The following is a 27,953-nucleotide window of genomic DNA, read 5'->3' as shown; positions in this document are numbered from 1 at the left end:
TACAAAGCAAACTGCTAATGTAGGGACGGTTCTAAGGCAGCCAGCAGTGAGAAGGCCAGGTGTCTGGCGTGGCCACCAGGCCATGCCCCTCTCCCACTGCCCCATGCCAGGCCAGGCTGTCGGGCCACCAGTGCCCTCTTCAGACAGTCTCTGTTGGCTCCAAGGGTGCTGTAAAGCCACAGAAGGTTGTGGAAGGAGAAGAGCCTGAAGGGTGGCAGCACCAGGGCAGCCCAAGACAAGGCTGCATTGAGAATATCAAAGCATCTCTTTGGGGGTGGCTCTGGAGGGCTGGTGAGGTGTGGAGGGGGAGGGGCACCTGGGACGGGTACAATCAGCACCTTTCTTGGAGCACAGGGCAGAGCCACTCTGTGGTTTCTTAAGTTACCAGGTGGGAGTGAGAATGCTGATTAACTACAGAGCTGAGGGCTGCCAGGCCCATCCGGGTCCTTCCCTGGTGCTCAGGGCCCGGTGTGCAGAAAGTGATAGAGAGGCAGGCCCTGGGGGAGGCAGAGACAGCTCAGCAGCCCAGCCAGTCGGACTTGATGCTTCCAAACTTCACGCTCTTCAGACTTTGGTTCTCCAACTTCAGGTAATACGCGCCCTTGAAGAAGTAGCTGTGACCTGGGATGAGAAAGAGAAGAGGCTGTGACCAAGCCATCCTCAGGCATTATGGCACAGGGAAGGTTCCTGAGAGTTTTACAAGTCTGCCTGCCATAGGGAAGAAGCTTTTAAATCACAGGAGACCCCTGTGAGGCTGGAAGAAGGGAAACGGCTGTGGAATTATGCTCTCTGAGTCTTTGTTTCTTCATCTTTAAGATGTGGATAACGATACCACCTCTTAAGGCTTCTGAGGATTAAATGAGATGATATATGCTATAATTAAGATAAATAACAGAACTCCACTGAGCACAAGCTCCAAACTAGGCACTTTCCTTTTCCAGAGGTGGCAAACCAGGAGGCTGCTAGCCCCATCGGGCCCACAGATTGGTTTTATTTAGCTCACACAGTTTTTTCTTTTGTTTTGTTTTGAATAACTGGCCAACATGTAAACATCTGGAAATTTCATATGAAAATACAGATTTCTCACTTCCTTTTAAAAGAGTTAGAATATCTAATAACACTGCTCCCCTTTTCTTGCAGGGCAGAGATCGCCAGAAGCCGAGAAGCAACTGTCCCCTGAAAATGAGCCATGTGCTCTCTGGTGCTCCACAGACCCCACCACTCCCTACTGTCTGCCCTGCCTGCATCACTTATTCAGGCCACCAGCTTGGCCCCTGTGGGCTTTGGAATTTCTTACTCTGAACATATATGATCTCATTTTCTTCCTTTCAAACCCTGGCATATAGTACGTGCTCAGTAGACGTTTATTTCTGAAGATAATCTTTAACCTAGCACCTGATTGTATACTGCTTTTTCCTGGACATGTAAGACCTTTAGCCCCTGGAGGTCAGGGCCATGTGCTTAGCGTGTGATAGGAACTCAAGAAGCATCTTTGCGAAATTTAATTGAAATCTCCTCTAAAAAGCCAAACTGGACTCATTTCCAGGGCCCTAGAGGCCTCCCAGAAGCCTCCTCAGGAATATGGTTTCCAAACTCCAAACTCTATCCCTCGCTGGTTTGGTGTTTCATTCAGCAAGGGACCAGGGACAAATTGAGCCAATGGGCTATCTCTGCCACCTCAGCAGCAGGGCCTAACAAAGTCTGTGCTGTCTCAAATGGAGCCATCCTTCTGCTAATAGGAAGCAGTCACAAGGCCCCTTGCGGAACCCAAAAGGGCCTGGATCAAACCCCAGAATGAATCCAGGGCACTGAGCCCAGGTTTCTCGCTCCCAGCAGGCCTCCCGCCCTCCCTGCTCCCTGGCTCCAGGCTCTGCAGCTGTGAGGGGCCTTTCTGGGTCTTACTGCCTGGAGCCAGCTGAGTGAGCAGAGGTCAGGGGTCTGGATGCCTTCCCAGCACTGGGTTGAAGGGGCTGGTTTGTTTTCCCGGGGCGCCGCATGCTTTCCTGCACAATAAGGGAGTGTGTGCTTGCGAGGAGCAGGGCCCTGGCTGGGGGGCAGGGAGTCCTAGAAAGTGGACAGAGGCCTGGGCAGCTCACCCCCGCCCTGCAGGTCCACCACGGCATCCAGGTTATCAGGGATGGCGTTCCAGGCATCTGCGATGAGCTTGGGGAAGCCGGGGTCCATTTTCTTCTTCACCTCATTGTATCTGCAAGGAAATGGCCATGGTGAACCTGTGGGAATCCCTAAAGGCCAGCCCTTCCCCAACTTGATGGGAGGGCCAGGATGATGGCTCCTGGGTGAGCCTGGGAAGCCAGACCTAGCCCTTCAGGGAGGCCATTGACTGGAGCTGAGGGGCAGGGAGTCAGACCTGGGTGAATCCTAATTCCACTACTCACTAATCAGGTGACTTTGGACAGCCCCATGAAAACAATCTTGTGATTACTGCTCACGTTTAAGCAGTGTGTTACCCACCTTCCACATACTTTCTCAATCCTTTCGACAATGCTAAGACACAGTCACTACCATAATACCCATTTTACAGACCAGAGGCTTAAAAAGGGCACCCAGTTTCTAAGTGGGAGTCCAACCCTGGCCTGTCTGGCTCAGGGCAGCAAACTGCTCTCTGGGCCTCAGCTTTACCATCTGTAAAATGGGTTATAATTAATTTACTGTATTTAATTAACACATATGTGAAACAGAGTAAAACATGCAAAGTGCCTATCCCAGTACCTGGTACTGGGTAGGTATCTGGGAAATGTTAGTTCCCTTACAAACTCTGATCCCTGCTGCAGTACAAACAGCACTGGCCCAGGAGCCCAGAGACAGGGTCTGGCCCCATCACTGCCCTTCACGGCTCAGCTTGGACAAATACTGCTTCTTCCTCTGTCAAGTGGAGTTGACAGTCCACAACCTGGGCGATGATCTTGGCTGGGACAGTGAGGTTACAGTACAAGGTGGTGTGTGAACCCAAGCCCTGTCAGTCACAGGGCGACTTCCTGCCACCTCAGTCCCAATTGCAGTTCTCAGGGCAAGTTGTTATCTTGGGCTCTGCCTTTAATTTGTGTAAATACCGTAAGTATTAGTTGGCGTATTCTTTCTGGCTAGCAACATCTGTGTCTTTTTAATTTGGAGGGAGAACTTTTTAAATGCTGGGGTTATTTTGATTCCATTGCTTCTCCACTTACACTCAATATATTTATTATTCTGTAAATATTTAATGAGCTCCCACCATGTCGCTGTGGATATTGTAATCAACAAGATAAAGTCTTGCCCTCATGATGCTGATTTTCTAGATAGACCTGTGTTTGAATGCCATCCCGGTGACAGCCAAGCATCAGCCTCATAGCTGACTCTCTTCTTCCCCACAGCCAGCCTGACGACCTCCGCCCCAGATGTCAAAAACAGCTTCCTCTCTGAGTCCCCTTCTACAGGGGTCTTCCCCCTCTGCCCATCACCCTCAGAACTGCCAGAAAAGCCTTTCTAATCCCAGTTCTGTCATGAAACTTCTTCTTGCCAAACCTAGCATGCTTCCTCATGACCTGGGGTACCAAAACCAAGTTTCCCAGCTCAAAATTCTAGCAATCCATCCATGTCACCTGCACTGACCTCCCAAACTACATTCTCTAGAGTGATGATGGCTGAGAGCTATGTGTCCATGAACTTGCCCTCATTTCTTTCTCACTCTACCCACGGAAGGTAGGGATAGCAGGAAGCAACCCCATTTGATGGATGAGGGAACTGAGGCTCGGAGAAGTGAACCAATTTGCTTCCAAGTTCTTTTCCTCCAGGAAGAATACAGCATGGAGCCATCAGAACATGTTGGCTCTGAACAGAACCACACCTCTTCACATTCCTCTCTGTCCCCAGAGCCTCCTCTGGGAGCCTCCTTTCCTGCTCGCTGGTACACTCTTTTGAAAGGCTTCTCTGTGACCCTCTGAACTTCTCCCTCCTGGCTGTAGAATTGCAGTGCAGAGCAGGTGTTAAGAACACAGACATCGGGCTTCCCTGGTGGCGCAGTGGTTGAGAGTCCGCCTGCCGATGCAGGGGACGTGGGTTCGTGCCCCGGTCCGGGAAGATCCCACATGCCGCGGAGCGGCTGGGCCCGTGAGCCATGGCCGCTGAGCCTGCGCATCCGGAGCCTGTGCTCCGCCAGGGGAGAGGCCACAACAGGGAGAGGCCCGCGTACCGCAAAAAAAAAAAAAAGAACACAGACATTTGTGTCCAAGTTTGTTCAAAGGTATATCCTTGAGGCACTTCAGCCTGAGTTTCTACACTTAGAAAATGGAGTTAATAATAGCATCTACCTTAAATGAGAAATACAGGTGACATGCACAGCCCTGGGATGTGGTACAGGTCCCATCACAAGAGCCATCACTATTTTATTTGTATGTGTTTATGTCTCTTCCCCTCACGATATTGTAAGTTCTACCAGGCAGAGAGAGACTATTTCTTGACAGCTGTCTTCCAGCACCTAGGTAATTGTCTGGCACATAGGAGATATTGAATACATTATTGTGGGTTTGGTGGAAGCTTCTAGAAGCAAGGGCTGAGCACTCCCTGGCATGACCTAGGGTTTGCCCAATCTGGAAGCAGCTGCTCGTCCTCTGTCATTCTGGAGCACTCTCTCCTTCTCCAGAAAGGAGGCCTGGGAATTGGCAGACTCCACCAGGACCAATGTCTCGAGCTCATTAACTATCTCTCTGGGGAAAAAGATCTGTCTCCTTTGGAAACCCCGCCCAGATCCTCCAGTAGATGTTTCAGTTTTGCTGCTTTTAAGGAAGATTCACAGAACTCCCTCTGTGGAACAGGCTGTCCATCCCGGATCCAGGCTTTGTGAGGTGGGCTTGCTGTGGAAAAGGACTGGGAAGCAGATAACTCTGCCCAAAACCCAGCAAGGTACCACCACAGCGTGAGCATCAGTGTGTGTGTGTGTGTGTGTGTGTGTGTGTGCGCGCGCGCGCGCATGGACACGTCTGTTCTCATATGTTTACATTCACCGTACGTGCTGGGGGTGATTATAAATGTCCTCTCAACACCATGATTCAAAGGCAAGGGTTCTATGATTCTGCTCTGTGCGGCTGGGCCTCTTGCTGTGCATGATGCTAAGATCCGGAGATTCGGAGCGTCTCCTGTGCCGAGATGCCCTTCCCCAGTACGTGCGCGTGCCTGAGTGTTCTGGAGCCTGTGGGCAGAGTGCCTGCTCCGCGTTTTCCTGGCTGACTGTTTCCCTTCTTGAGGCTTGAGATATCAATCAGCTTAAGTTGCTAAGCATCTTAGCAATATGTCTGGAATTCCACCCTGCCACGGCAGCCTGGGACATAAACAGCTCCTGAATGCAGGGCAGCTGGGGGCGGGTGGTGGGGAGGAGACGGGAGGAGAGAGGCCTTGGGAGGGAAGCAGGATTGTTCCAGGGGTGGCAGACAAAGGTCCAGATGCAGCCACGGGAGGAAACGTGGGGACGCGAGGAGGGAAGGAGGAAGACCACCCCTCCCCCACCGACCCGATGACCCTGAGGGTACAGTGCAGGGGGCCCAGGGTTAGAAACCAGAAGAAGCGGTTATAATCCTATAATCTGTGGCCAACACACTTGCCTATAAATAACTTAAGACAAGTTGGTTCATTTCTATGGACCTCAGATTCCTCATCTAAGAAATGTGAAGATTTAAAATCAAACTCCTGAGGTCTGGGCTGCCTCTCACTAACCTTTCCTGGAGATCAGGCTCCCTGACCCTCAGGCCTGACCGTGGCCTCTCAGAATCAGACCCTTCCCTTTAGACGAGCTGGAGCAGAGAGCTACCTGCTTCCACACTGGCCCCCGGCCAGCCTGTGCCCACAGTTACTGAGCCTGCGGCAGACGGGCCAGAGGGTGCCGCTGTTTTCAGTGAGGCTGAATTTGGATGCTGGCTCCAGTGGACACCCGTCTCAGTTTTCATCCTGTTTGCTATCTGCCATCCCTGCCTCCACGACCCCCATCTCTTGGGACCCCACTATCTCAGGTATAGTGTAGAAAAGTGAAGAATGTTCTCTGGGAGCCAGAATTCCAGGGTTTAAATCCCAGCCTGCCACTACTTGGCTGTGTGATTTTAAGCTAGACACTTAACCTCTCTGAACCTCTTTCTTCACCTGTAAAATGGGAGGAATAGTAATAATAATATCCACCTCATAAAGCCTTTGGAATGGTGTCTGGCACATAGCATCAGAGTAGCAGCTATTATCTTTATTTTTATCACTCCCTTCTTCAGTGATTCACTCTAAAATATGGGGCTGCAGACCAGACGGACATGGGCCCAATCCAAAGACTTCTGAGAAGGGAAAGGAGGATCTAACCAGAATTGTACCAGTAATGTGCCCAAGAATAGCTCACCCTTTGGTGACTTTTCAGAGGGCCAATAACCCTGGCAGATTAGAGACCAGAGAGGGGGCATCCATGGTCCACCAGCCTCCAGACTTAACCCAGGAGGCTCAAAGCCCGTGTCTTCTCTCTGTCCACGCAGCTGGTGGTGCCGCTTTCCTTCGCACCGCCCTCCCTTACCTCCAGAATTTGTCTCCAGCGAAGATGTACGTCTTCTTGTTCTTGCTCCAGTTAAAGGCAGCATCCACTTTTTGGACATCAGGAGGAAGCCCCAAGCTGGTCAGCGGCTTGGGGTACCCTCGCTCCAGGGTGCTGGCTGAATAGACCCAGTATTCATTCCCTGGGGTGGAAGAAGAGGGTGGGCTGGTGGCAGGTGCTGGAGGCTGTTCCTCCCACCATCCATCTGCTAGGGACCCCACTGTGGCCTTTCTCAGCAGGGACACGAGTTCTGCCCAGTTCCGCATTCAGTGTCCGGAATCAGGGTCCACATATAAGGTTTTACAAATCGGTTATGGAAGGTCCCTGGCCAAGAAGGGAAGTGGGAGTGAGTCCTAGCCTGGCTCCACTTACCAAGCCAGAGACTAAGTGCCACACCTGTTGTGAAGAGGCACCTTTTTCTAATTTGCACAAAGGTCCCCTGTGAGCCAGCAGCTGCTCTCATCACTCCGGGCTGGAGGAGCTGGGAAGCCGGCTGGTGGAACACGCACCCGTGGTGCTTCAGTGCCCCCAGGAAGCCACCCCTGGGCCTCCACCGCAGCCCTTCCTGAGCTCCCTCAGAACAGCCTGGTTTTCTGTCTCCCCCACTAGTTCATGAGCTCCCTGAGAGCAGGGGCTGCATCTCTGGCACATGATAGGTGCTCGAATAAAGATTAAATGAGCAGGGTTTCCCAAATGTTACCCATGTGACCCTACCTCGGTGATTTTTACCACTTATAGAGTCTCCTCATATTACTTAACTCGAATTAACGTTTTGCTTTCAAGGAATTCATTTTGAAGTCTATAGAAATACATTTAAACATTAAAAATGAAAACAAATAGGTGTTTAAAAAATTCTAATTAAAATTGTCATCTGCCAAAGGCACTAGCATTAGGAAGGTGTTAAAGACACCAGAACTAAAGTGTCATTTTCCCTCTGGAAAAGGAATCAGAAGGATTGAAAAGGGATTAAAAGTTATTGAAATGGTCGCTCTGTGGGCCAGTGCTAGTTGATGCTGGGTGTCTGAACCCATCTCCCAGATGATGGTTGAAAGAGCGGATCCCTAAAGGAGAGGGAACACCCACCAGTGCACAGGAATCACGGTGCAGTGCCGCCTGGAGCCCAGGGCCAGGCAGCTCCCCTCCCACGCACCTGCAAAGAATACAGCCTTCTCCTCCTGTGGGGCCTCGTATACAGCATCGATCTTTTCCGGGAGCTCAGGCCAGAATGTGGCCACCAGCAGGGGCCCCATGGGCTTGTCACGTGGTGTCACTGTTCGCCAAATGAACCTGGGTGGGGGAAGGGGACACAGGAAACCAAACCTTCAGTCACTCTGCAGTTGTAACTGCACATGCATCTATAAGCCCTCTCAGAAACATCCCTGGATGATTCCCTGGGAGGTGGGGAGGTAAGATCAAAGAAAGGGTGGAGAAGGACTGGAGAATGGGCAGAGCCCCCTCTGCAAGATGCCAGGGCTGAGAAGCAACCTTTTGCTCGCCCTCCTGCTCCCTCCTCCAGGAAGCCTTCCCTAACTACTTCTGTCCCTTACTGTGTTCTCCCTCCTCTGAGCCTCTTAAAATCATCAACACTGAGTGCTCAGAAGAGTAGTTTGATTGTTTGTTTTTTTAAGTGTCTTATCTTTCCTGTCAGATTCAAAGCCAATTCAGGCAGAGGCTGATGGTGCTCAAAAGTATTTCCTGAATTGAAATGATGGATTCAGGCACTTTGGCAGGAGTGGTAAAGAGCCATCGTTTATTGAGGGCCTACTAAGTGCCAAGCACTTTATGTGGCTTGTAAAATGTCGATTTCAATGTCAATATTATAAGATAATATGCACTCTCAGTGGTCTACCCAGCATCTATTATCTTATTTCCCTATCATCCTCCCTCACAAAATTCCCACATTTATGGCCCCTCCTTTCCTATAGGTGGACCCAATCCCCATTCTGATGAGTTTAAGCTACTGGTTCTCAAAGTGTGAGCTCCAGACCAACACCTGGAACTCATTAGAAATGCAAATTATTGGACCCGACTCAGGACCCATGAATCAGACTCTCTGGGCTTGGGGCCCAGTAATCTATGTCTTAAGAGCCTTCCAGATGATTCTAATGCATGCCAAAGTTTGAGAACCACTGATCTAAGCCTATCGGAGCTTAGCATTCCCCGGCAACTGTTATTGATTCAGCAGTGGCCATGTGTCCTATGTTGGCACAATAAGATTGAACACATACACTTATAGTTCACATCTGGAGATCTGTCTCTCTCTTTCTTTTCTGCTGGATGTCTGCAAGGAAGTTTATAGCCCCAGTTGCCACTGGCAGCCATTGTGTGACCCTGAGGGACCCAGTCTTAGGATGAAGACAATGCCAAGGAGAGCAGTGGACGAAGACATCATTGAATCAGTGACCCTCTTTCTGCCCCTGGAGGCAGCCCTACCCCTGGACTTTGTACCACGTGGGAGTAATTTCTTTCCATTGTTTAAGCTGGTTTCAGCTGGGATTCTCTGTTACTTGCAGCCAAAACATCCTGATACAGGAAAGTATCACATCCTTATTTGGCAAATGACGCTCAGAGAGGTAATGGAATTACCAGGATTCAAATCCACATCTGACTCCAAAGTCTGAGTTTAATTATCCTACAATACTGCCTTTCTTGTCCCCCACAATGCCTAGCACCAATTTCTGCATATGGTCAGAGCTTAAATTTTTTTTTTTTTTTTTTTGCGATACGCGGGCCTCTCACTGCTGTGGCCTCTCCCGTTGCGGAGCACAGGCTCCGGACGCGTGGGCTCAGCGGTCATGGGTCACGGGCCCAGCCGCTCCGCGGCATGCGGGATCTTCCCGGACCGGGGCACGAACCCGTGTCCCCTGCATCGGCAGGCGGACTCTCAACCACTGCGCCACCAGGGAAGCCCAGAGCTTAAATATTTACTGATTAATTCAAGGAGTCCGTTAAACACTCATCAACTTCCTTTTGAAAGAAAGTGTGATGTGTCAGGCCAGGGATGGCTCCGACCTGGGCCTAGGCACTGCACCCTTTCCCAACTCTGTACTCAGATCCGCACGTGTGGTCAGGGTTTCTTTAGGGAGAAGTGCTCCAGACCAAGGGTGGTGCTGGGGCACGGGGCCCCTGGGCTCACCTCTTCCCCAGCCCTGTAATGGGGGCTGCAGGACAGCACTGACATCTGTTGTTACATGTCCTGGTTTGGGCATTCATGGCCTGATGGACCTGACTTCTCATTGCATTTTGGGTCTCATCTCACTCTGTATTCTTGCCCTCTCTCTCCCTACTGGCATGTGCCCCCCCGGCACCTAGCCCAGCGCCTGGAGCAGAGGAGCCCCTTCACAAGAGCTTTTGGAACATCTTCAGCCTCACCAGGCTCTCCCGGGAAAAGCCAAGAACTTTCACATCTCTACGGCTTTGTTCTTGCAGTTCCCTCATCTCAAACACGCTCCCACCCTGCCAGCCCCATCACGTCCATCCGCATCTGCTTCTCCTTTAATGTTTCCCCTTGAGCGCTGCTTCACCTGCAGAGCTCTTCCTTCACTTGGACGTGTCCACAAAGCATTTTGCTAATGTCTCTTGCAGTCACATCTCTTTCATTCTGCCATGTCAGTCCTCTATGCCTCTATTCCCTAAACCAGACTGGGGGTGCTCAAACTTTAATGTGCATCAGAATCACTGGGGAAATTTTCTTTTTTTTCTTTTTTGGCTGTGCCACATGGCTTGTGAGATCTTAGTTCCCCTACCAGGGATTGAACCCAGGCCCTCGGCAGTGAAAGCTCAGAGTCCTAACCACGGGACCGCCAGGGAATTCCCATGGGGAAGTTTTCTTAAATGCAGACGCCTGGGACCCATTCCCAGAGATTCCAGTCAGAGGGCCTGAGGGTGAGGACAGAAACCCACACGTTTAACCCTCACACTCTAGGTGGTTTCTGTGTGGGAGATCCACTGACCTCTTTTTGAAGACACCGATTCAGGCATTAAGCAGCCCCTCCACCTCTGGAACAACACCTTGCACCCCCGGCTCCCAAAGCCTAGCAAAGGATTTGGCACAGTAGACGGCAAGTAATTATTTGTCGATAATAACAGCTAGTATACTTGAACGCACTTAGTCTGTGTCAGGCACTCTTTTAAGCACTAAGCTCACCTAATCCTTACAACAGCCCTGTGAGATAGGCTGGAATATTCATCCCATTTTAGAGATGAGGAAATTGAGGTTAAAAAGAGATACACAGGGCTTCCCTGGTGGCGCAGTGGCTGAGAGTCCGCCTGCCGATGCAGGGGACGCGGGTTCGTGCCCCGGTCCGGGAAGATCCTACATGCCGTGGAGCGGCTGGGCCCGTGAGCCATGGCCGCTGAGCCTGCGCGTCCGGAGCCTGTGCTCCGCAACGGGAGAGGCCACAGCAGTGAGAGGCCCGTGTACCGCCAAAAAAAAAAAAAAAGAGAGATACACAATTAACTTGCCTATAATCATGCAACTGGTTAGTAGCAGGTCCAGGATTCTAACCCAGGCAATCTGGCTCCAGAACCATTCTCTCAGCTATTATGCTCTATGGCTGGACAGATGGATGGATGATGAATGGCTTGATGATGGATATGGACAATGGATGATGGACGGACAGATAATGGATAGATGGATGGATGATGGACAGACAGATGAATGATGGATGGACCCTTTAATGTAGTCCTAGATTCTGCCTGCCTTTAGGATAGCTGGGTGAGTCTTAGCCCCTGATGGATTGAGTCGGGGCCTTTATTTATAGCACGAAGGACACCACTTCTTTCTACTCTGTGGTTACTTGCTCCCCATACATAGAACATTTTGGGTCAAGGCCATTCCAGGAGAAGGCCTGTGGTAGACTGGATTATTGTTCCTAATTCTTCCCTCCATCCCTAGTTTAGAAGTATACATCCACGTGTGTTGTCCCACGACTATGCAGTACCATCCCCTAGAGTAGGTATTGGGCTTGGCCATGTGATTTGCTTGAGCCAGTGGAATATGCTCGAACATGCTGAGACTGAAGGCTTTAAATGTGCTTGTGTGGTTTGATTCGGCCTCTTGTGCTCCTGCCACGTGCCACAAGTCGCCGCTAATCCCAGGAGAATGAGTGACACACAGAGCATACCTGAGCCCAAACTGCAGCCCGAAGCCAAGGCACCTAGTAGACCCACAGATTAGAAGAGGGCACAAGACATGCCTGTTGTGTAGCCACCAGGATCTATCTGACACGCAGCAAAAATGGTCTCATACAGGCCATTCTGTGAAGCCCACAGTAGGATCCTTGAGCAAGAGATGGGCACGAGAATAACAGAGAAGGGGCAGAGGGCAAGGAGGACAAGAAGCGAGATCCCGCACTTACCGGTCCTTGAAGAAGAAGATCTCCCCACGGATCTGAGAGATGCCATCAAAGACGATGTCCTGTTTGCAGATCTCAGGAGTGATGGGGCCCAGTGTGGGCGTGGGGCCGGTGCCAGTGTCAATGTCAGGGGAGGCCCCTGGGGGAGGACACCTGACCTCAGACTCAGACTCTCCCCAGCTCCAGGGGTTCTCCCTACCAGGCTGAGCCCCTAGGCTGGCCCACCCAACCTGCGAAGCATCAGAAGAAGAGTATTCTGGCCTCGGTGTCAGCCCAGGGAAGACGGGGGACGAGGCCTGGACTTGGAGAGAGGAGACTGAACAGAAACCGGAATCCTGTGGCCCTTCGCCTTCTACAAATGCTCTTCCCTGACATCGTCAGAATCAGGCCTCTCTACATCCCTAAGAGGTAGGCATCATTATTACCCCCATTTTACAGATGAGGAAACTGAGGCCCAGAAAGGTTGTATATGACTTGCCCAAATATTTAAACCCAAAGCTCATGTTAGTAAGCCCACAAGAGAGTCACGGTGGTCAGAGGGGATACTCGTGTGTCCAGCACTGGGGGGTGTGGTACTTCCTTCACTCCTTAGGATAACCAGCCGCAGTTTAGAGATGAAGAAACTGAGTCGAAAGAGGTAAAGACCGGCTCCATCTTTTGCGGCTGGTGAGTGGCAGAGGCAGCACTCGAACCCACAGCCTCTCACTCTACTGCAGTTCTTTCCCGAGTCCAATGTTCCCCACACTTCATCACTCCAGAGCCAGTTCCATGATTTCAGCTTTGTCCAGGTACCACCAGTACTATTCCATATTGACTTTTCTTTTATTAAAATGGAGTTACTTTGTAAACTCTGGCCTCACTGTAAGCATTAATATAAATAAAATCCCTAGTTTCAGGTACTAGTTGTATTGATCCTATTACACGTTAAAATAGAAGAATCGTTAGGAAGACTAGAAACTTGCACCCCTGTATCACTAAGGGCATTCCAGGCACTGGGAAACTCTACCCTGTGTTTAGCTAATTCTCCTGGATTCTAAACCTCACTTGGATACATAAACCTGGTTGATCTTGGGCCAGAGGGTTACCTTTCTCATATCTCAGTTGACCCGACTAGAAAATGGAGAGCCCATTTCTGCCCCGCCTGCCTCACAGCATGGCTCTGGGGAACCAAGTGGGGCACAGACACTGGTGTTATTTGGAAAGGAAAGGGCTGTCCAAGGGCCCCCTTGGAGAGTTGCTCTGACACACCCAGACCAGGTTAACACTCCTGCCCTTGTCTCCTGCAGTCCTAGACAAATGGGACCTGCATGGTTCCGCTCCCTGGGCCTCCATCCCCGGTGGCATGACCTCCCCAGATCCCTGCCCCAGGGACCCCAAGCTGAGGCTTACCATAGAGCTCTTGAATGCCCTTGATGTCATCATGCGACAGGCGGAAGTTCTTGGTGTAGGTGTAAATGGGGGCCATCAGGGCTCCGGGATCCTCTGAGTGTTCCAGCCCCATTGCATGGCCAAACTCATGGGCTGCCACGAGGAACAGGCTGTACCCTGAGGCCCGCAGGGAGGGGAGGAGGGACAGAGAGACAGGGAGAAAGATGAGAGAGAAGTCAGGCCTGGCCCCGGCGATGGCGACACTTGGGACGGAGCATGGAGGTGACATGTACTGATTTTTCCTTCTCCCAAGAATTCTGGGGTTAACAGACCATGCCTATGGTTTTCAAGGAGAGTCAACCAAAGTCCGCTTGTCCCTTTCCAGGTGGGCTGCACGTGTGCTAGAAAGGGGAGCACGTAGCATCGGCAAATCCTCTATGTAGAGACCCATTTGTTAAAAATCCTGTTTCCTGGCTCTTTGTTTCTCTATAAAGACTTAGGACAAAACCTGCTCTGTGGGTTCTCCAGAGAGGTAACCCCTGGGACCACCATTTCTGCTCCAGGGGAAGCAGTAAAAAGATTCTTACTTGGAGTGGTTGCCCAAGCTCAAGCCAGTGGGCAAACCCTACTGTCACACCCTGCTGTGTATTGAATTGTGTCCCTCCAAACCCCACGTACCTGTGACTATGACCTTATTCGGTAATAGAGTCTTTGCAGATAAATTAAGATGCAAGTTAAAATGAAGCCATACTGCAGTAGGGTGGACCCTTAATCCAATGTGACCCATGTCCTTATAAGAAAAGAAGATACTTAGAGATGAACATATAAGGTCAAATAACAACAGAGGCAGAGATTGGAGGGATACAGCCTCTAGAGGGAATGTGGCCTTACCCACACCTCGATTTTGGACTTCTAGATGACTCTAGAAGGACAAGAGAATAAATTTCTGTTGTTTGAAGCCACCTGGTTGGCGGTACTCTGTTATGGCGGCCCTAGGACACGAATACACCGCTCCCCAGGTGCACCACACCTGCTCTGGAGCCTCAAACCACTCCGGTAGGTGGAGAATCCCACCTTTAGGTAGAGACTGCAGCAGGTAAAATCAGGATATGTCTTAGCACGGCACTTGGTGGAGGATGAGAAAAACTCCTTTGGCCAGCCTCTGTCAGCTGGCGTTCTCCAAGTTCCATCTCATTGAGAGTTAAAAAGAAGAAAAGTAACTTAAAGAGAGGCTGACCTAATTCTGGCTGGCCCAGGACCAGCACTCTCACCTGGCTATCTGAGGTCTTGAACCCAATGACACTGGGCCCTGCAGCCTAGACTGGGCACAGTGCCCCCAAGGATTCTGTTCATTGCAGTGACCACACAGTACGGTCATGACCTGTCTCCTGGTCACTCTCTCGCTCCAGCCTGTGAGTCCTGGAGGGCAGAGAACTGTCCCAGGTAGCTGTGTTTTCAACACCCAGCACTGACGAGGACCCCCCTCCATTCACAACTTGGCAAAGGACGGTGCCCGTGGGGCAGGAGGGCTGTGGACGCTTCCCCGTGCTGCATGGAGGGTGGGGAGAGCAAGGATGAGGCTCCTCCTGTTTTCCTCTCTTCTGCCCACCTGGCTCCCTGAAGGCAGCTCTCTGTTGGAGTGAGAATGCCTCGCAGGAGAATCATCTCTCTGGGGCAGGGCTCCCTGTGCCCAGCATTGAGACATTTTGGGGTTTGACAGACCCACCTGGAGGGGTACAGATGTGGGAGGGAAAAGCAGCATCTCCTCGGGAAAGCTGGTTCCCACCCAGGAATCGGGTACTGGGATGGACGGGGTCTTATTTCGGAGGCCATGTCTCTGCCCAGAGAAACAAGGCCAAGGCAGGGACACTGTCTCCACGAGGAACGGACAGCATCTCTGCCAAGTGGGTGGGTCTGTTGTGGGCAGTGTCTCTACCAGGGTAGGTGGGTGTCTGGGGGGCAGTGTCTGTGGCTGAGGTGGGTGGGGACTCTGGAAGATTTCCAGCCCAGTCGCGGGTGGGGCGGGGTGTGCAGTGTCTTTGCCCAATGGCCAGGGCTCCTACCTTGGTCGGGGCAGAAGCCCCACTTGCGGTCATCGTCGTAGTTGGCCGTGGTCGCGCACCACAACTTCCCATCGCTGCGGCCGGCGCTGGTGCAGCTCTCGTGCTTGTTGCCCAGGAAGGTGAAGGGGAAGACACAGGGGGCACCTTCCGAGTTCCCGCCCACAGTGGACATGGCTGTGGGGTTAGGGACATGGGTCAGCGGGCAGCAACGGGTCTGGGGCCACCGCCAGGGAGCAATGATATGATGCGGCCATTAACAAACCAGGCTTACTGAGTACTCGCTCAGTGCGGGGCACGTGGTCAAGTGCTTTACACACCGCTCACCTGCCTGGCCCCCTCCAACAGCCCTGTGTGGGTGGGACCCTAGGTTACCCCCCATCTCATGGATGGGGTGACTGGAGCTCAGAGAGATTAAGTAACTTGCCTGGGCACATGCTGCTAGGAAGTGGCAGGGCTGGGATGCAAACCCAGGCAGCCCGATTCCAGAGCTTTAATTAGCCTCCCATGGATGGGACCACAGCGGCTAGAGGCAAAGGGGGCTCGGCAGAGCTGAAGGCGTCAACACGTTTCCCGAGACCGGGAGCTCCATCACACATGGTCTCGTGGGAGACCTACCTGTGTCTCCTGCAGAGAGCAGGGACTCAGCAAATGTCTGCTGAAGGAAAGGAGGAAGGAAAGAAGGGAAGGAGGGAGGGAGTCCTTATTGAAAAACAGAGACCAAAGGAGATACAGACTAAGACAAAGAAAGGCAGGCAATAGAGACATTGAGATCAGAGAGAGGAAGAGATAATTGCCAGGGAGGCTGCGAGAGTGTGGGTCGTTCAGAGGGTCCTGGGTGGACCTGACATTAGACATCACCAACCGATTCAGCTGAACTGGCTGTCGGTGCCCAGCGTCTGTCCTGATTTTGGTGTCCGTGCTGGACCAGCTGCTACGCACCCTGACTAGCGCCCCGGTCCTGGGGAAAGGAGGTGGGGACAGGGCTCCCATGGGCTTGCTATCGAAGGACAGGGAGAGGCGTGACACCTACCAGTCTCGGGGCAGAAGCCGTACTTCTTGTCGCGGTCAAAGTCCTCGGTGGTACCACACCAGCGGTAGCCATCGGTGCGGCCCTCCGTTGTGCAGCTGCTATAGGATGTACCCTGGAAGCGGAACGGGAACTTGCAGGGCTGTCCGTCGGCGTTGCCACCCATGGTGAACAGGGCTGGGGTGCAGGAGAGAGGGGGAGGGTGCGAATGTGAGGGAGACCGCCCACCTGCCCACGGGAGCATCCGCTGGGCACCTGCATGGGCGCAGAGCTGCTGCCCACCTGCCCGCTCATACCAGGGAAGTTGTAGCGTTGGTAAAACATTAATTCTGAGCTCCCAGGGTGTAATTACCCCTGCCTACACGGCCAACCCCATCCTTCCCCTGGGACGTTATGGACGGCCCCTCCACACCAGCAATAAAATAGTAAACATCTGGCACACAGGGGGGCCCTCAGATCCCTGCCCCAGCCCCAGGGTCACTGTCCACTCTGCCTGGTTGTTGCCCACATCCCTGCGGATTGCTAAATATATCATCCATGGTGGGCAGGATGGCAAGAGTCTCTCCATTTGATAGATCGGGAAACTGAGGTTTGCAGAAGCTGGTTCCAGAACTGCTTATGGTCATAGAAACGGAAAAACTGGATGAGGGCTGTAACTGAAAACTACAAAACACACTTAACCGCAATTTCTCCCTTCCTCGCTCTGTCACACACGCTCGTGCACACAGAGAAAGCTTCACCTCCTTTCAACCCCAGGCCCTCTCCTGGATGCTGCAGTCCCTGCACGAGGGAGGAGGACAGGAGAAGGAGGGCACGACAGGGAGGTGGTGTTTTGGGGGACCTTTCAAGACACACCCCAGGCTCCCACTCTGACCTCCCCAAGACATGGGCCATGACTGGAGAGTTCAGGGCAGACAGTGGGATTAAGAGTCTGGGCTTGTCTGTCTTGGGTTCTTCCCCTGCTCCCCCTACCCTCATCCACCCTAAAGCTACAAAATGGTGTGTCTTTGGATTTGCCAACTAGCAAAACCACAAGTGCGTAACAAGGACCATCTGTGCACTACAGCGCCAGAGGTGACCTCACCAGCCCCCGTTAACTCCGCCATGGCCAGAATTGAGCCCAGTCCATGGCGCCCCCAGCGCGGGTCTTGGGGCCCCATACCCTCACTGCTCCCGTCTCCCCAGCCTAGTGACCTTCTCCTGCAACGCCAGAAACAACGGGACGAATGGAGAAAGAAACACTGAGGCCAGATGCCTTGGTGACCTCAAAGTGGGAAAGGCAATTGTTAAATGTATCATCCACGGTGGGCAGGATGGTGTTAACCTCAATGGAGGCCAGTCTCCACCTCCGGCCTTCCATCAGCTGCATTTCTACCACCCAGGAAGCCCCCATCTCCTCTCAGATCCTGCCCCCAAAGGGATGGAGAGAAGCAGACGCTGACTCAGCAGTCAGGAGGGGCTGAGTAACCAGAACCTCTGCCCCAAGACCCAAACACGTGCATGTCGTGCGTACTTGCATCTGGCTAAAGACCAAATCAATGGCTAATGTTCAGGGCAGGGAAAAACCCTTCCCTGACTTATGAATTCCAGCTGTTTCTACTTCTATTATCAAGACATTCTGTTCTAAAGACAGGGGTTGACACATGGGAGGGTTAACGCCATCCAAACCCCTACCGGGAAATGCAAGATACATTAAATATTTTTGGTTTTAAATATTTCTGACTTATTGATGGTCAATGCCTTGAACTCTTAATACAAAGTATTGCGTGCACTTTGGTACCAAAAGCGTAAACAGGAACACAGTTAACCAGGTCTTTGTTTTTTTCCTTCTGTCAACATAGCTGGTACTTAGGGTTCAGTTGCAATAAAGTCACAAGAGATTCACAAACATGTAAAATTACAGCCAAGAAGACAGAGGCATCTATAGATCGAGGAGTCTTTATGGGATAGTGAATACTTTTAAAAAGTATTTTAAAAGGTTTTGGACTTTCTCCCCTTTTCCCCAAACTTTCTCAGCTTTCAATTTCTAGAATCATTAAACACGATGACTTGATAGAGTATGAAGTACGTATGCTGTCCTTTTATGATTTCTGATTATGAAGTGTGTCAAGGATAGATAGATGAAAAAGGATTGAGTGTGTATGTCAACACCCTCACCTTTTTAAAAACTTTTCCCTCTATGTTGCTTCAAAATATCTGAAGCTTATGTCTGAAGCACTGACAAAAAGGCACACATGAATACTGCGTCAAACCTAATGCCTCTGCCAAGACACAGAGATGCAGCCACAAGCAAAGACAGATGGAGACCAAGAAAGGCAGACGCAACAGCTCCCAGACACCCCCCCCACCCCCCCACACATACTCAGAGTCCAAATCAGAACCAGAAGTGATGGCTGAAATTCCCCAGGTTGACGTCCCCAAGCCGGGCTGGGTACCAGGCCTTGGTGTCTGAGTCTTGCCTCCCAATCCCACTGCTAGGCTTCTCAGCTACCCCCAAGCCTCTCCTCATGCCCTTGAACCTCCAATCTTGCTGGAGGGTAGAGAGTGGTTCTCTAGAGATCCGCTGGGCATTTAAATCATTCTAAGTTCCTCTAACGCATGTTAGAAAAAAATAATTAGTGCATCAAACTGGTGAGTTCAAAAATATTATTACTAATGATAAAACTTAAAGAAAAAAAGGAATTGATTTAATGAAAGTATTAACTGAATAGTGGAACAGACGAGAGGGGCACAGTGATGGCTCAGATCAGGACATGGGGCCTGAAGAAGGGGACACTGGTTCCCTGGCAGTGCCAGGCCTGGGGAGCGTGGAGGCCAGGAAGGTGGAGGCCTGGGGCCAGGAGGACACTCACCTTCATGGGGGCAGAAGCCGTACTTGCCGTCCTTGTCGAAGTTGTAGGTGGTGGAACACCAGAGGAAGCCGTCGCTGCGGCCCGTGTCCGTGCAGCTGGTGTACTCCTTGCCGTTGAACAGGAAAGGGAACTTGCAGTACTCCCCGTCGGCGTTCCCATACTTCACGCGGACCACTGAGGGGCCACACAGGGTGGAGGGTGAACCTCTCCAGGCCCTTCTTTCGAGACCAGGATTGTGACTCACCAGGGTGTGTGACCTCCCTCCCCCTCCCATCTGAGCAGATGGAGGGGTCCGCAGTTGCCAGGGAAGCCAAAGTCCTTGTTGCTAGGTGACAGGGAGGCATGCAGAGGACCGGCGAGGAGGCTTGGGCACGTGGATGGTCACTTTCTTACCTTGCCCTTCTCCCAGGGTCCACAGCTCATCGTCATCAAAGTGAGAGTCTCCCCCAACGCCAGGGCCTGGGGCGAAGGCGTGAGCCAGAAGCCCGTCTTTGCCGTCGAAAGGGTACCCATCTCCATGCTCTGAAACACACTGGATCTCAGCTTCTAGCTACCCCGCTGGGCACTGAAACCCACGCACATGCCATCCATGGTTGGGGCCCTTTAGCCCACCTAGCATGTGTCCCCTTCCCTTGTCCTGTTGGGTTATCCAGGACTGGGGACACAGTGAGTCTAGAGGATTGCCTACTTGACTGTCACCATCCTATGGTCTACACTACTCCCTCAAGTCTACACAGCCTTCAGAATCTCTGCCACCAACCTTCACTGTCTACACTACTGCCAATGACACTACAGCTATCCACATACCTACACTACCATACCAGTCTCCTCACCACCCACCCTCCTTGTCCACAGTGTCTATACCATCTTCCCTCAATCCACACTGCTCTCTCTTAGCCGTATCACCTCCCTTCACGTCACACTATCCAGTGGCCACAATACTAACCCTCATAACCGCTTTGCCACCCAGGGCCACATGCCTACACTGTCTCCTGTGACTGTGCCACTTACCCTCATCACATACCACTCACAATGTCTACACTGCCTACCTTCGTGTCTACACTACTGCCAGTGTTCCTACCCCAACACACACGGCACCCTGGACCCTGGGTTCTATTCCACTTACTCTCATGTCTGCACTGGTCCAGCTGCCCCACTCCCATATCTAGAGTTCCTCAGTGTCTCTGAGTGTCATCCAACAGAACTTCCTGCCATGATGGGAATGTTCCTTGCCCAACTTAATAGTCTGATATGTCTACTGAAATCTGACTAGTGTGACGGAGAAACTGAATTTCAAATTTTATTGAATTTTAACTAATTTAAAAGTAAGTAGCCCTATGGATCCAGGGGCTACCACGCTGGACAGGAGATGGGGAGCCACATGTTTTCAGGTTCACACCGCCTCCAGGGAGTCACGTCACTGCCTTCCCATCAACGCGGCTCTCCAGTGTCTGCATCTTCTGCCCTCCTAGCTAAGCTGGAAAGGAGTCCCCTGTGGCTCTCTCATGTCTGGATCGCCCCCTTGTCTCTGCACTGAGCCCCCTGCTGGCCCCTCTTCTGCCTACCCCAGCGGCCAAAGTTGATCATGATGTCAGCTTCTCCATCATGGGTCCGAGAAAACCGCAGTGGAGTCACATCACTCCAGACTCGGAAGGCACGAGCGAAGGCATTGTCCACTGTCTCGGGGTCCAGATCAGGGGTGTAGCCAATGATCCTGGAGGTAGCAGAAGTGCACGTGAGTATGTATGGGTATGCAAAGGAACGTGAGCGTACCTATGCATGTGAGTGTGTGTGCATGTGTGCAAGGGTGTGTGCGTATGCAAGTGTGTGTGTACATGGGAGGGGTGTGAGAGTCTGTGTGCACGAGCGTGTGCATGTGAGTGTGGATACACAGGCAGACGATGTGTGTGCATGTTGAGTAGAGCTCCCTGGGAGAGGAGCCCGCCCAGAGTGCCTTGAGGTCCCGCGGTGCCTCAGATCAGCCTGTATGTTCAGGCCCTGCCTCAGGCGTCTCTTCCCTCCCTCTGGCCGAGGGAGAAGGATGGGGGTGTAAATAGTGCATTATGGAACACAGCACAGAGATCTCATCCTTGGAGTCAAACATGAGCCGTACGGAACAGAGCCCGCAGCCCAATTAACAACCAACTATAACAACTCTATAATACAATAAAAAACCCAATTAGCAACCAATCATCAAGTTCCCTTTACCCGCCCCAATGACCTCATCTGATAATAATAGTGACTAGCATTTATTACACTCTTACTACATGCTGGACACTGAAAGCCCTTTATACCTATCATCCAGTTCCCAAGCCGTAAGTAAGGCTTCGTTTTAACCCCATTTGGCAGATTGGAAAGCCAAGGCTCAGAGCGCTGAAAAGGAAGGAGTCCAATGCCGCACAGCCAGGAAGCGTGAGATTCAAGTCCTGGTCTGTCTTATTCCAGGTCCTAAGATTCTGCATGCAAGCTCCTTAAGAGGCCAAGTCCTCCCAAGATAGCTCCCGGGTCCCCGGAGCGGGGAGGCAACGCCCAATGAGACGCGGTGTCCCTTGGCCCAGGGCCCTGCCTCCCGCAGCCCTGCCCCGGCACCTGTAGGTGATCTGGTTCTTGTCCCACTTGGGCTTGCGGGGGAAGAAGTTGTAGTTGGCCACGTCGGGGTTGCCACAGCGCGGCTTCCGCATGGTCTCGATGGTGCTCTGGTCCAGTTCACCTGTCTGGGGTAGCCCGAAGAACTTCTGCATCTTCTTCAGCGTGTCCTTCAGCACAAACAGGTTACAACTCTCCTTGGGGCAGCCATAGAAGGTGTTCAGGTATTGCTGGAAGAAGTAAGCACCCCGGCACAGGCAGCCACGTTAGGATGGCATAGTACTGATCAAAGGAGTCAGGGACCCAAGGGCACTGGGTGGAGTCCCAGGTTCCCATACCAGCCCTGTCACCCACTAGCCGAGTGACATAAAAGCTGTAGAGAGCATGGCTTGGGAGCACGTGTTGAGTGCTTACAACGGGCCCAGGCACTAATGTCAGCTTGTGTTAACTCATTGAATGCTCACAGCAACTCTATCATGTAGACAGTCCATCATACAGGAGGAAACTAAAGCACAGAGAGGTTAAGAAACTTGCCTAAGATCACACAGCTCACAAATGGCAGAACTGAATTTGGACCCAAGCAAACTGGCTCCAGAGGCCAGGCTTAGAACTGTACCTCTCTACCACCCCTCTATACCTCCACCATCTCTTTTAATCCACCAAACTGCTGATGACATAGGGATTACTTTCCTCACTTTTCTTTAAAGAGATTCAAGGGCTATGTGCCTGAGCTCCAGCAGCAGTCAGTCCTGGGTTCAAATCCTGAATCTGCCAATTTCCCAGAAGAAAACAGTCCCGTCCTTCAGGTCCTGTGCAGTGGGCTCTGCCCAAACGGAGGCCAAAACCAAACAGGCCCCTGCAGGGCATCGGGGACCCATCAGCTCACTTATTTGTTGAACAGCTACTTTTTGACACGTACCAGGTGCCAAGCCTGGTGCTAGTGCTGGGGGTCAAGTGGTGAGCACGACAGATGTTTCTAGTCTCTAGGGTTCAAATCCCAGGGTGGGGAGGCTGACGGACCACAAAGAAGTGAAAAGTTAAATATGTGATAGGAATGGTGGGAGAAGCCAGGAGATCTCATTACTGGGGCCCTGACCTTGTTTGAGAGGGTAGTTAGGAAAGAAGAAATAAAGGGTCTAAGAATAATAATGATAATGACAATATAATGACTAATACTTATTGAGCACTTACCATGTCCCAGGTACCCTTCAAAGTGTCTAAGATTACCTCTCCTCGAACCCCAAGACAGGTACCATTATTACCCTCAGTTGGCGGAAGCAGTTGAGAGAAGTTAAGTCACTTGCCCAAGATTTACTAGGCCAGTTGGTTCGTGCACCCCCAGATTTGAGGCCAGGCAGACTAAGTTCAAAGCCTGGCTTCTCAAGCCCCGGGCCCCACTGCATTGCCTCTGGGCAACAGGGACTTCCATATGCTGTAGAAAGCATGGGGACCCAGGTAGCTTTGTCAGTGCTCCAAAGCTCCACCCTCCCCCTCAGCCATAGCCCCCTCACTATGCAGACCACCTCCTATGCAGACCCTTGAGAAAAATAGCCCCCTAAAAACGTAAGGTCTCCCAACCCATTTGTCCAGAGAAGGCAGAGACCTAGATGCTGGAAAGGGGGCAGGGGTGGTGTCACATCCAGAGAAGGGGCCCCCCAGGTGACCAGGGGGCACGAAGATCCTGTCCTGGGCAGTTTGGGGACCACGCTGAAGGCGAATAGGGGCTTTCTAAGGTGGCTGAAGCAACACGTGGCAGATGTCTTGTGCGCTGGAAAGAACATCTTGAGGGGTCCCCAGCCCGAGGCGCTTACAGGGTGAGGGGGAGTGTCCTTCAGCTGCCCGCATCTCTGCTTGTGCAATGTGGTGGCCTGGATGCCCCTCTGGCCAGGCGCGCGCGCCCCCGCCCGCGCGCGCTCGCAAAACAACATCTGAGCCGAAGCTCGGAGCCCCGCCAGGAGGGAGGGCTCCCTGGCCGCTCTCCGACCCCAGCCGGCCTCAGTCCGCCCCCGCCCCACGCGCCAGGGCCCTCGTGCCGCCCCTCCCTCCGCCCTGCCGGCCAATTCTCTCCTTCTGTCCTCCGACCCTTCTGGAGAAGTTCGAGGAAACTTTCTGAGGTCCAACTCTTGACCCTCCTTGACCAACTTGCTCATTGAGCCACTGGAAAAAGCGCTGTCCTCTTCCCTCCTGCCCCCAATACTTGCCAAAAGGTCCCGGGGAGCGGTTTGTCCAAGGCCCCTCTCCAGATGTGTGCCAAAGGTTCGCAGACGTTTGCCAAAGTTCCGCTTTGCCCAGAGCTCCCACCCTCACGCGTGCAAAAACTTATCCAAATTGTGTGCCAAAGGCCCCTCTTCTCTAAGTCCCACAGGGGTTTAAAGGATCCTCCACCGTTTGCAAGAGACCCCTTTCGGCTTTTTGCCAAAGGCCTATGAGGACGCTGGCCAACGGCCTCGTTAGCCAACCCCCCAGATGTGTCCAAGAGATGCATACAAAGCCGCCCCCCTTTGCCAAATCCCGGATACTAGTCAATGTCCTTACTATTTGCAAAGGGGGCCCATTCCAGCGGTTTGCCAAAGCACCCCCCGCGCCCCCCGCTGTGTCCCGAAAGTTGCCAAATTGGGCTTTTCTTACCACAACTCCTCACCCCCTCCTCCTGCGAACCAGACCACCCCATGCTGTTTGCTGAAGCCCCTCCCCCACGCTGTGTGCCCTCCGTGGCGATGGGGGAGGGGTGGCCCTTCCTCTACCTCCGAAGTTTGTCTAAACTCGGTTGGATGAGGCTCGCTTCGGAACTCACCACAGCCAACTCTTTGTCCGTTTTGGGGGCGACATCTCCAGGAAACTTGATGATGGGCGACGGCGCGGCGGTGGCGCGGCCCAACAGGCAGCCCAGGACGCAGAGCGCCCGCAGGGGGCCGGCCAGCGGGCCCCGAGCCACTCGCGCCTCGGTCATTGCGCTCCCGGGCCCCGCGCGTCGCCCGGGGGGTTGCTGGCTCGGTGCGTGTGGCCGCGTCGCCGCCTGGCTGGCGCCTGCTCCCCCGCGCAGCGCTGCGCCCCCAGGGGCTGTTCGACTCGGTCTCCTCGGCTTTGCCCGGCTCAGCGGCGCATGGTCCGGCCCCCAGCCCTCGCCGCCGCCGCCAGCTCTCGCCGGTCCTGGCAAAGCCTTTGTATGTTTAAAGCCCCAGATGCGTAGCTCCAGCCACCGCCGGAGGAAGTCTGGATGCAGCGGAAACAAGGGAGGGCAGCCGCCAGATGTGGCCGGCTGGGCTGGGAGGGCGCTGGCAGTGCGGCGCCGCCGGGTGGAGAGGGAGCGCTCAGGCCCGCCCCTCTCCGCCCCATTCTCCCTCTCGCCCTCCTCCTCTTTTCTCCTTTCTTCTCCTTTCTCCGCCTCTTTTCCCCTCAGCCAGAGCTTTGGGCCTCTTCGAGAACCATCAGTGCGGCGACCTTCCAACCTTTACTCCCCAATCCGGGCGCAAAACCTATGGAACCTCTGCTGGGAAACATCTGGCGCGACCACTCTAGACACTTGAAGTCCTGAGGCTGGAGAGCAGCGGTTCTCGGAGGGACACACGGCGGGGGGCCGGACGGCCTGCACTCCCAGGGGTGTAGGTCAGAGATGGGGAGGAAGGGTCAGGAACAGATGATCAGCTGCACCTGTAGATCGTCAGAGAAAGAGATTTTAGATGATTAGAGATGGAGACAGAGAGATGAGAGAGATAGGCAGAAATGGGAAGAGATACAGAGATGGAAACAAAGTGAAGGCCCCTCCTTCCTCATCTCCCTCCTCCCTCCCCCTCCCCTCCCTCCTTCCTTCCTTCCTTCCTTCCTTCCTTCCTTCCTTCTCCTTCCCCTCTTCTTCCTTCTATGACTATTTAAGCATTTACTTGGCCTCAGGCATAATGCTAGGTGCTAGATAAACGCTTGGAAACCCAGCAGTCCTGGTCTCTGTCCCTGAGGAATGTCCCCTTCCTCCCTCAGGAAGGAGAATTCATTAGGTGCTAAGCTGTGACGGGGAACTCCAGCAGGTGTGGGGACACCTGACCTCAGTCCCTAAACTAGTATAGGTGGTCAGGGAAGGCTCCCTGGAAGAAGGGACTTCTGGGCTGACACCTGAAGAGCTACAAGACTTGAGAGTATTGGGGTGGGGGGAGGGATGTGGAAGGCACAGTCTAAGGAACAACATTTACAAAGGTCCAGAGATGAAGGACAGCAAGAGGCACTGGAGAAGGACGTTCCCTCTATCTGAAAACTGGGGGGGAGGGGGGAGGGTGAGGAGATGGGACTGGGGGTCGGCAGGGACCAATTTGAGGAGAAGAGTCATGGGCTGAAAGGGTCAGCAACAAGCTGCCTGCGAGGGCCTTGGAAGTCAGGGTGATGAATCTAGTCTGTATCGTAAGAACCAGAAAAGCTTCTGCAGCTTGGGTGTCAGTGGGTTTCAGAGAAGTACAGGCTTGCCTGGCAGGCATGTGCTGCTGGCTGGCCAGGAGTCAACCTGAAAGGGACCCCTTGGGAAGGACTTCGCTCCACAGGAGCAGCCCAGCCCAGCATCCTGACCCAGGGAGAAGCCTTGGCTATTTGGGGGAGGGTGAGTCTGAGGTCAGTGGTAGAGGGGGTTGCCTCCTGGCTAGGCCCCATTTGGCTCAGGTCCACATCCTCTGGATAACCAGAGAGCCAAGTTGGAGAGCAGAGAGCTAGGAGTGAAAATGGAAAAAGTTGTCTCACTGAAGCAGGGCTTACAAACTCGTGGCCTGTGGGCTGAATCCCGCCTGAACAGCACTTTGAAACTTGGGACACTTCATCTAAAAATCTGACTTTCTGGTTTACTTTCAGAAATCCCCCCAAATCTGGCAATACTGGGTGCCGATGTCCACATGGCAACAATTAGCTGAGGCATGTACTTTGGTTTGCCACAGTCCCCACCATTCTCTATTGCCTTGCATGTGACTCAGCTCAGTTTTGCTCATTTACATCACTTGTCCCATTTGAGGTTTAACATTTTCCCGAAAACCTTTGTGAGACATTGGGCACTTCTGGCACAGGGCAGCTGTGACTGTGCCTCTTCACAGTCTGTGTAGTTTGGGCATTCCAAGGGCATTGGTGCCCAGTGTAGGTGCTTGGTGTCCATTTAGAGATGGTGACAGCTGCAGAAGCAGGTGTCCATTGTACCCAGCAGAGCAGTGGCGGTGCCCAGTAGTGACTAAGGCCCAGGGGACCAGGAGATCATAGGCAGCATCTAGTGGAAATGAACTTGTCCGCGAGTGCACGCGATACACTCCAGGACCCCTGTGTATCCCTTTAGCTCTCTCTGCCTTGGCAACCTGCCATGGTCACCCTGGGAGCCATGGTAACCCCGGGAGCCCCATGGTGATGTGGCAGAACCACAAAATGAAAGCAACCAGTCCCACTGTAGACTTGGTAAGTGGAAAAAGAAACTTTGACATAATACTATAAACCACTGACATCTGGGGATACCGTTGGTATTGCAGCATCTTTCAGCCCATACTAATACAGGTAAAAATTGTGGGCCCCCCCAAAAGGTATGTTCTACTCCTAACCGCCAGTACCTGTAAATGTGCCCTCATTTGGAAATAGAGTCTTTGCAGATATCACCAAGTTAAGATGAGGTCATACTGGATTAGGGTGGGCCCTAATCCAATGACTGGTGTCCTTATAAGCGAAGAAATTTGCACACAGAGACACACATGTGACCATGGAGGCAGAGTTTGAAGTGACACAGCTGCAAGACAAGGAATCCCAAGGACTGACAGGAGCCCCAGAAGCTGGGAGAGACGAGGAAGCATTTTTCTCTAGAGCCTTTGGAGAGAGCTTGGGTCTGGCAACACCTTGATTTTGGACTTCTAGCCCCCAGAATTAGGATAGAATAAACTTCTGACGTTTTAAACCACCCGGTTTGTGCTACTTGGTCACGGCAGCCCTAAGAAATTAATACAGGCTTCAATGAAGTGACACCAGGACATGGCATCGGTTCCTGCCATGCATTCATTCATTCATTCATTCATTCATTCATTCAGGAAAACGTTAATGAACACTGTTCCAGGTGCTGGGGTACAGCAGCATCAAGATAAAATTTGTATTGATGAAGAGGGAAAACGAGGATGGGAGATACCAAACAGGAGACGACTGGGCCCTGGG

General features: G+C 52.5%; 1 protein-coding gene across 1 annotated transcript; it reads right to left on the bottom strand.

Annotated features, from left to right (window-relative positions):
* Window positions 1-25,069, bottom strand: MMP2 (matrix metallopeptidase 2). Its single transcript, XM_030832941.2, has 13 exons — window positions 24,598-25,069; window positions 21,807-22,033; window positions 20,783-20,931; window positions 19,611-19,739; window positions 19,218-19,391; window positions 16,369-16,542; window positions 15,339-15,512; window positions 13,297-13,452; window positions 11,911-12,046; window positions 7,701-7,837; window positions 6,533-6,692; window positions 2,097-2,206; window positions 1-621 (listed from the first exon to the last, which is right to left on the bottom strand). The coding sequence occupies exons 1-13, from the start codon at window positions 24,751-24,753 to the stop codon at window positions 518-520; spliced, it is 1,986 nt and encodes a 661-aa protein (XP_030688801.1). The 5' UTR covers window positions 24,754-25,069; the 3' UTR covers window positions 1-517.
* Window positions 25,070-27,953: the final 2,884 nt, after the last annotated feature.

This window comes from Globicephala melas, chromosome 19 (assembly GCF_963455315.2).
Source record: "Globicephala melas chromosome 19, mGloMel1.2, whole genome shotgun sequence".
NCBI lineage: Eukaryota > Metazoa > Chordata > Mammalia > Artiodactyla > Delphinidae > Globicephala > Globicephala melas.
Note: the sequence above shows the minus strand (reverse complement) of the source record. Positions and strands in the feature narration are given on the sequence as shown.

What these genes read in the sequence shown, in the direction of transcription:
- MMP2 (XM_030832941.2), bottom strand. Translation starts at nt 24,753, where the DNA reads ATGACCGAGGCGCGAGTGGCTCGGGGCCCGCTGGCCGGCCCCCTGCGG. An exon ending in CGGCTTCTGCCCCGAGACTG is followed by an intron (nt 15,513 to 16,368) that starts GTAGGTGTCACG and finishes CTAACCCCACAG; the next exon opens with CCATGTCCACTGTGGGCGGG. An exon ending in ATCTTCTTCTTCAAGGACCG is followed by an intron (nt 7,838 to 11,910) that starts GTAAGTGCGGGA and finishes TCCCCCACCCAG; the next exon opens with GTTCATTTGGCGAACAGTGA.